This window comes from Elephantulus edwardii, unplaced genomic scaffold, assembly GCF_000299155.1.
Source record: "Elephantulus edwardii isolate Elephantulus edwardi_28Jun2011 unplaced genomic scaffold, EleEdw1.0 scaffold00343, whole genome shotgun sequence".
NCBI lineage: Eukaryota > Metazoa > Chordata > Mammalia > Macroscelidea > Macroscelididae > Elephantulus > Elephantulus edwardii.
The window spans coordinates 254,512-263,777 of record NW_006400093.1 but is presented as its reverse complement, the minus strand read 5'-3'; the positions used below and the strand labels follow the sequence as shown (position 1 = coordinate 263,777).

General features: G+C 40.4%; 1 protein-coding gene across 1 annotated transcript in view; it reads left to right on the top strand.

Annotated features, from left to right (window-relative positions):
• The first annotated feature begins 1,452 nt into the window (after positions 1–1,452).
• LOC102859411 (uracil phosphoribosyltransferase homolog) overlaps positions 1,453–9,266 on the top strand; it is an 89,227-nt gene continuing 81,413 nt past the window's right edge. The window contains exon 1 of the mRNA XM_006901769.1: positions 1,453–1,838. Within this exon, the coding sequence (XP_006901831.1) occupies positions 1,453–1,838 (386 nt within the window). The remainder of the gene's footprint in view (positions 1,839–9,266) is intronic.

The following is a 9,266-nucleotide window of genomic DNA, read 5'->3' as shown; positions in this document are numbered from 1 at the left end:
ACATAGGGTCGCTATGAGTCGCAGGCGACTCAACGGCACATAACAACAACGACAACAACAATGTTTATTTAATATAATATATAATAGATCGAGGAAGCTGAGAAACTGGGCTATGCAAAAAAGAAAGTAGCATGAGGATTGAATTAAATCTCATAAACCACCTGCAGTACACATACAATACAACTTAGCTGAAATTTAAGACCACTTGAAGCACTTAGGAAGATCAAAGACTGTAGTTTTCAGTATGAATTATACTTCAAGATAAAGAAAACAAAAATCCTGCTAACTTGACCAATAAGCAACATAATGTGAAGTAACAAAGTTTGAAACCCCCTTCCTGATATCGAACCATATAGTGTCTCCTTGCTCTGTTCTGATATCTGGAGTACCAGTACTCATTGACTATGCAAAGGCCTTTGACTGTGTGGATCAAAACAAGCTATGGCTGACTCTGAGAAGAATGGGAATCCCAGAACATTTGATTGTGCTTATGCGAAACCTACACTTGGACCAGGAGGCAGTCGTCAGCGTAGAACAGGGTTTAGATATTCATAATGTCACTATGAATCATACTTAACTCAAGGACACTTAACAACAACATATGAGGAGCACCAGTGGAGCATTGGGTAATCCTGGACCTAGTAACCCAAAGGTGGTTGTTGGAACCCAACAACTGATCTGAGAGAGAAAGATGAAGCAGTCTGTTTCTGTGAAGATTTTTACCCTTGAAACCATTAGTCAGTTCTATTCTGTCCTACAGGGTTGCTGTGAATCCTAATTAACTGAGAGGTAACTCTTTTCAGTTAATTCAAACAAGCTACATTGAAGATGCAGTTGCTGAGATAAAATGGCTGACAAGGCACAAAGTCTGGGAACATGGGACTTATGCATATAATAATATTTTTTTCCTGATCGACCAGGCTCTCAAATACCAGGAAACTCTGGTGGATTAGTCCATTGAAAGGTGTGCTGCTAACCCAAAACTAGGGGCTTCTCTGACGTTTTGAGGCCACCAGCGATTCAATCAAACGATGAGTAATATCTTCCCATGGGATCAACAGCCTCGGGAAATCCACGGGAGGGTCAGCTTTGAGTTGGTTCCAACCTGATGGCAGTAAAAGAGAGTAAGTTCTGAAAGACCTACCAACCATCCTTAGCTAGATAAAAGAACTCACACAGAGTAAAATCAAAGGGTTAACAAACAGTGCTTCACAAGAGTGACGGAGAGAGAAACCAATGAGAGGTCAATGAGCCAATACGTTTGATGTGGGCGGGTGTGGGACAAAGCCAATGGAAAGGAAAAGGATGGGGTGAGAGGGCAACCAGGGTTAAAGAGATGGGTGAAGCTGTGCTGGGGCGAGGGTTGTACGAGTAGTATATGAGTTTCGTTTTTTTCTTCTGTCCTTTATTCTTAGAGGTCAACAGCAGCGGAGACAGCCTGGGGCCTGGTGTATGGCCACAAAATTACGTTTTCTTGACTCCATGCCGTGTCACAATCAGCAAGTAAATTCTGCCTCTACCTCAACCCTCGAGCCACGGCACCCTGGCGACGCGACCCCGGATCATCCTGGGAGCAACAGCACCTCCAAGGCGAAGCTGGCTGATTTTACAGGCCATAGCTTGTCCACTGTACCAGCCGAGCAGGACCACCAGGCCTATAGTGGCGTCAGCCCCAACACAGAAAGCAACAGTGGCAGCGGAGGTAGTCGCAACTATGACGTAGCAGCCAGCGACACCCTCCTTGGAAACTGCGAACACTCTTTGCAGATGGGGGCACAGCTTAAATTGCTGCCTATGAATGATCAGATCCGGGAACTGCAAACCATCATACGGGACAAGTAAGTAAGAGAGCAGAAGGGAAGGGATTGCCCGTCTAGGGTGGAGTCTTGGACTCAGTGACACGACCCTATAGGATTTGTGAGGAAATTTATTTTTTAGAAAGAATCTGTCTCCTGCAAAGCTAGTGGTGTATTCCAATCGCCAGCTTTTTGGTTAGCAGCCCGTTAAGCTACACACTAGGCCACCGGAGCTCCTCTTAAGGGCCAAGGTTTAGGTCTCCAAAACAAGTCCTGAGAGATCGGAGCTGGGTGTTGGAGCCTGTTCTTTGGGTGAACGTGAGGAGTTTTGTTTTGACTCAGGCCTCTAAGCCTCTTTCCTAGTCTCTGTTTTGTTGTGTAAGGAACGCCTTTGCGGTACTCTTTCACTGTTAGCTGTACTCTAGTGGATTCAGACTCCTGGCACCCCTTTGTATGCAGAGTAAAGCTAGGCCATATAAGCTTTCAAGACTGTGACCTTTTTTGTTTCCACATATGCAGGGACGACTCCTTAGCCATTCGATACTAGTAAACAGCTTACAGGATCTCCATGTCTCACCACAAACCAGAAATGGGTACTACCCAAAGTTATGCTATGCTTCCAATCACCTAATTATCAACAAATGAGGTTAAAGCAATGTCAAAGACTTGATAATACACTGCTCAGCAGCCTTCTTTGGCTCTTCACAATCTACTTAACAAAACCAAGAATCCTTTCCTCAATGTGGCAGCTCCTGTCATGGTTTCTAGGAACTATTCTGAAGTCTCCTTTTTCTGCTCTCATACAGAATTTTCATCTCTTATCTTTCTGCAAATTAAGTTCCTACCTATACAAAGTTAAACTCAGCATTAAAAAAAAATCTACTGCCAAAAAGGATTCCTTTAATCATTTATCCCTGCTGATCTTTACTTCTCCTTAAAAGTTAAGGTTCACCTTTTTTCTTTTTTAAAAAATTTTCTATTAGTTTGCATACTGAGCTCTGGTGGCCTAGTGGTAAAAATCTGCACTGCAGATTTATTTATTATCCTCTTGTTTTCACAATAGTGGCCTTATTCAGTATTTGTCCTTATGTGACTGAAATTGCCTTGGCATAATGCTCTCTAGACTCCTTCATGTTATATATTATTTTATGAAATACTGTAATATTCCTTAGTGCTCTACAGTTTTCCATTGTGTGGATATACCACAATTTCTCAATCCATTTTTTTTTGTTGATGAACATTTGTGCTGTTTCCATTTTCTTGATATTGTGAATTATGCTGTTATGAAAATGTTGTATTATGTATCCTCATGTTGGAGCCAACCCATGGCTAACCCTCCAGCTGGTTTTGTGCAGGGGAGGAGATCATCTATTATTCCTCAGCGGAACAACTGCTGGATTTGAACCATATGGCTTCATGTTAGCACCATCAGATCTGCGTGCTATGAAAACAGTGTTCCATATTTCCATTCCTGTCTCATTTCTGATTTCCTTAGGATACATTCCTAGCAGTGGACTAGCTGGGTCATATTGTATTTCTATGTTCAGTTTTTTCAGGTAATGCCAAACTGCTTTCCACAGCAGTTGTACCATTTTATAGTCTCACTGACAATGCATGAGTTCCAGTCTCTCCACATACTCATCAACATTTACTGTTTGCTGTGTCTCCACATCCTCACCAACATTTATTGCTTGCTGTGGTCATAAACTTTGCTACTACTGCTGGGGTTTGATGTTGGCGTGGGTTCATCTTGTTTTGATTTGCATCTCTGATTGCTAGTGATTTTGAGCATTTTTTTTTATTCATACAAAGTGTGAATTTTTTGTTAATATTCATGAACATCTACAGAGATTTTGGATTTCCATTCATTCATTGTTGCACTTCTCTCCCTGCCCACCCCTCCCCCCAGTTCACTATTCTCTTTGAAAACTAAAAGAAAAATTCCTTCATTGGTATACAAGCCCCACCCCCATCCTCCGCCCCAAGTACACTCCACTGTGCAGCTGTCATTCTGGACTCGTGATAACCATAATACTCTATCATATATCACTTTTAAACTGTTCTCTCCCTCATCTGTTTCAATGCAGTATACACAATTTATCCACTTTTTTCTCAGTCTTACCCCAACCCTGATGTCAGTCCCCGCCTACAACAGTGGCACTATGCAGTATTTGTCTTTTTGTGACTGAGATATTTCACTCAGCATAATGTCCTCCAGGGTCACCCATTTTGAATAATATTGCATGAGTTTATTGTTTTTCAGTGCAGTGTAATATTCCATCATGTGAATATACCAGAGCTTTTCTATCCATTTGTTTGTTGATGGGCACTTAGGTTGTTTCCAACTCCTTGCTATTGTGAACAAAGCTGCGATAAACATGGTTGTGCACATATCTGCTTGGGTGGCAGTTACGGTCTATTTGGGGTATATTCCCAGTAGTGGAATTGCTGGGTCAAATGGTATCTCTATTTGCAACTTTTTGAGAAAGCGCCACACTGCTTTCCACAGTGGTTGCACCAATTTACACTCCCACCAACAGTGAATAAGGGTTCCAGTTTCTCCACAACCTCGCCAGCATTTGTTGCTTGCTGTTCTGTTAAATTTTGCTATTTTGACTGGGGTGAGATGATATCTCAGAGTTGTTTTGAGATTTTTAGCATTTTCTCATGTGTTTCTTGGCCCCCCAAATGCCTTCCTTTGTGAAGAGTCTTTTCATATCTTTTGCTCATTTTTTGATCAGACTTTTTCTTGTGGGGGCCTTGTAGTATTCTGTAAGATTTAGTTATGAAACTCTTATCTGGAAAGTCATTGTTGAATGGCTTTCTTTGTACCCTACTGCAGAGTTTTTGATGCATATAGGGTTTTGATTTTTAAGAAAATCCCATTCATTGATTTTATGTCCTCTTAAGTTTTTGGCAAGCCCATTTATGCCATAGACCAAGGCTTCTAAATGTGTGCCTATTTTATCTCTTACCTCTAAAGTGTCTGATCTACTTTGAATTGATTTTTGTGTATGGTGTGAGAAGTATATCCTTTTTCAGTTTTCTGCAGGTAGATGTCAGTTTTGCCAGTACCATTTAATGAGTTTAGTTACTTTGTCAAATATAAATTCACCATTGGTTGATTCTGTTCCATTAATGTATGTGCCTGTAGTACAAATACCATGCTATTTTTTTGTGGGCTTTTTGTTATTTTGTTTTGTTTTAGAACTTAACAGAAAAGTACGTTGTTATTAAGTAAATTTATTCTTTTACCCTATAGATTTTCTAGCATTTTTTATTAATTTTAATGAAAGTTTATAGAGACTTAGGATTTCCATTAATTCATTGTTGCACTTTTCTCCCTGCCCACCCCCTCCTCCCAGACTTTCTAGCATTTTGAGAGCTGATATTCATAAAATCAAAATTTGCTTTAGTGTTTTTTTTCCTAAATAATTCAAATTAAGCAAAGTGTGATTTACTTTTTTGAGGTGTAGGGGAAAGAATATCACGTTTATTCTTGGAGAGGGTTGGGTTTTTAAAGTTACCTCATTAAAAGGACATGATCATCATGTTTATTAAAGAAAGGAGAAAGGAGTGTTCTGGGATTGCCGAGGGATTAGGATAACTGACCACATGCACAATTGTTCTTTCAAGATGACTGTTACTGAAAGTACTTTCTGGGTCTTGTGGGGAGGATTTGCAGGTGATCAAGAGGGCTGCAAATATTCATGATTCAGCAACTTGTGGGTCTAAAGATGGCTATCTCCAGATTAGGGTGTTGATCATCACAGAACATGTTCTTTCAAGATGGCTGCTCTCTAGAAGATCAGACAGGAGTCACTAACTAGTATGGCACTAGAAAACTTTAAGCAGAATTCAAGAATCTATACCTAGGATGCTCACTCAGGGTCTTGCTTTTGGGTCTTGAAATACCTGCAGTGCCTGAATGCTGACTTGCCTCATGTGAACTTTCTCAAGGGAAAATAATTTAGCACATCATATAGAGAGAAAGGAGGCTAGGGAAATGAAAAAGTCTATGATTCAAAGCAATCCTATCAGTTACCCAGTTAAAGTTTAAAAGTAAAGGTTTTCCTTTTCTTTCTTTGAAAATTTCTTCATTGAGTTAGGGTCAGAAGGTCCTATTTTTGTGTTAATAGAAGGGGTGAAGCTCAATTATACCGCATGGGCAGCAGTTAAATGTTTTAAATTGCATTAAGTGCTTCAAGTCCTCTACTTAAGAGCTGCAGGTCCTCTACTTTCTGCTAGCAAGGTTGTATCTTCTGCTTAAAAAAGATTGTCGATGAGTCTTCCAATCTAGATGCCACCTTCTTTTTTTAAAAAAAAAGTTCGTTTCAGGGGAGCTCTGGTGGCCTAGTGGCAAGGAGCTGCAACTATAATCCCAGAGGCTCACGGTTCGAATCCACCAGATGCTCTGCCGGGGAAGGAGGGACAGTCTCCTCCTGTACCAGTCAGATCTGATTTGATGGTACACTCACACAAAAATAAAAAATAAAAAATAAAAAAATTTTAAAAAAAGTTAGTTTCTATATAATCAATCATATACATCGTGTTTTATACATGTCTTTATGTTTTATACAGTTATTCATAAATGTTGTGTTTCATTCATGTGCCTGTGTTTTATACAAGCATTCATATACATTATATTTTATATAATTAATTATCATTGATAATTGTTGCTTTTCAGTACTCTGGAGAGGTTCCTGATAGCAGATTTTCTAATACAATTCATCTTTTGATTTCTTGACTGCTAGTGCTATGTTTTTTTTATGGAGCCAAGCAAGCTGTAATTATTAACAGCCTCAGTTTCCTCTCCATCTATCATGGTGCTGCCAATTGGCCCAGTGGTGAGACTCTTTGTTTTCTTGATGTTGAGCTTCAATCCATATTGAAGACTACAGTCCTTGACCATATGCAGCAAGCGCTTCAGATCTTCAAGGTTGTGTCATCTGCATAATGTAGGTTGTTGATGAGTCTACTTCCAATCCTGATGCCACATTCCTCCTCACAAAGCCCTGCTTCCTGAATGATCTATTCTTTATAAAGATTGAAAACGTATAGAGACAGGATGCATTCCTGACACACTCCTTTCCTGATTTTGAACCATGCAGTGTTCCATTCTCTGTTATTAGGACTGCTTCCTGGTCTAAGTATAGCTTTTGCACAGCACAATTAAGTGACAGAATAATCAATGCCTTCAAATTGTGGTGCAGGAAAAGAGTCTAGAACATACAGTGGACTCACAAGAAAACAAATAGGTCTGTCTTGGAGAAGGTGAAACCAAGTTTCTCCTTGGAAGCTAGGATTTTGGAGCTCTCACATAATTTGGACATGTATCCAAGAGACACCAGTCCTTGAAGAAGGATATCATGCGTGGAAGGCTGGAGAGACAGTAGAGGAGAGGAAAACTCCTGATGAGATGGATTGATACAGTAACTGTGGCAGTGGGGGCTGGTGCATCAGAATTAGTGAGATTGGCTCAAGACAGGACAGGGTTCAGAGCTGCTGTACATAGGGACTCTAAGGATTGTAGACAACTCAACGGCACATAACAAGAACATGACTATTGTTTTTAAACATGGACTTGGTGAAAGAAATGAGGCTGGAGATAAAATTATATAATTCTGTATAATCATTTATTCATTGGAAATGACTTTTATAAGAAACATAAACAGTGACTATATACTTGGACATCATCTGATGGTTTATACAGGAATCAGATTGTTTATATCTGTAGAAATAGTTGTTGAAGAAGCTCAGTATCAGTTGTGAAAACCAGACCAGGTACTGATTGTGGAACAGAGCATCAACTACACATATAAAAGTTCAAACTGCAGCTAGAGAAAATTAAAACAAATTCACAAATACTAAGATTTGAACTTAAGTCATATAAACCATCTCAGGAACAGGTTTCATGCCTTGAACACTAATGAGTGAAGACCAGATGAGCTGTGGGAAGATATCGAGAATATAATTTAGGCCATATCGTCAGCAGCCACCACATTATCAGCAACCATGGATCTGTTCCAGGTGATTAACAAGGATTAACAAGGTACCTGTTTTGGCTCTTCCAGGCAAACTTGTATATGGGGCTGGTAGTGATGTGTGGCTTCGTCCTTTTTGATACTCATTATTGAAAAGGCTGAAAATGGAGATAAGGATTATATCTGGCACTGTGTTGACCTCTTCCTGGATTTTGTTACTCTATTCAAAAAACTTATGATGATCCTGGCTATGAATGAGGACAAGAAGAAGAAGAAGTAAAATGACCACCCAGCCTTTCCCAACTCGACTTCTCTCCTACCACCCTTCATTTCCACTTTGCACACATTGCAGGTGGCGTGTTCTGTGAAAATGAAAAGCATCAGAAAAGTTTTGTACTTTGTGGTTTTCTCTATTTTGAATTTTTTGATCAAAAAACTGATGAGCAGAGTATAGTTTGGAGTTTGGCTTCATATTCTGGGGTTCTCCCCCCTCTCCCTTTTCTGTCAGCCCCCACACTAGCCTCTTGTCCTGCTAAAGCAGCTCCTCCATTGTGATGAGGAGAGGAACCAGCAGAGGAAGCAAGCGCCAGGAGTCTGCTTTCTAGGCTTCGCCATGTGGACTCGAACTGTCTGCTAGGAAGCCACCTCAGCATTGTTAGGTTTGTGCACAGTCCCCTTGGGGCTGGGCAGTATGTTTTCCACTGGAAAAAGTACCTGGTCCTGTTGTTTGTATCTGAGCTTTGGACAACCCTTAAAAGAAAACAAAGAGCTTTTACTGGTGGATACATTGCTTCCTCTGAACGTCCCAAGTGGAAGCCGACCTGGCAAACACTCCTTTATGCATTGCCATCACAAAAGGAGCATGGATTTGTGTGGATTCCCTTTCCCACCCCTTGCCTGACCCTCAGGGACTCTGCCTGCTCTTCATCCAGGGGTGGGAGGATTTCAGCACAAAGGGAAGACTAATTCTTGTCACACCTTTACTAAAAGGCTGGCTGTATGGCAAGGTATACTATAAAATTAAAAACTTCCCTTGCTTTTTATTTACATTTATAATTGGTTCTTACCTTAGTAATTGAGTGACTTCTACGTGGTGACTGCTTACAAGTCCCAAGAGGATAAATAGGGCAAGGGAAGGGTTGAGTCTTGGGCTAATTTTAACTAATCCTGCCAGACTAGCATAGATGAGAACCTATTTGGGGCAGGCAGAACAAAATCTCCTCTACCAAATGAGTGGTTCTTTGTTTAGATCAACAGAGTGGGGCTGTATTAACTTGGGAGGTGGTATTTGTAATAATCCTCCAGTATATCCTTGCCTGTCCAACATTAATAGGTGGTATCAGGCCATAGATTTGAGGCAGTAAATAAATTTTCATTTTATGGATGCACTTTAGCTTTTGGTCTGTTAACCTGTTTGTAGAAATCTGTAGCTTGCTTCCAGGCAGGTGGCAGGTGACCAGACCTTTGAGCAACCTTAATTCTTGCA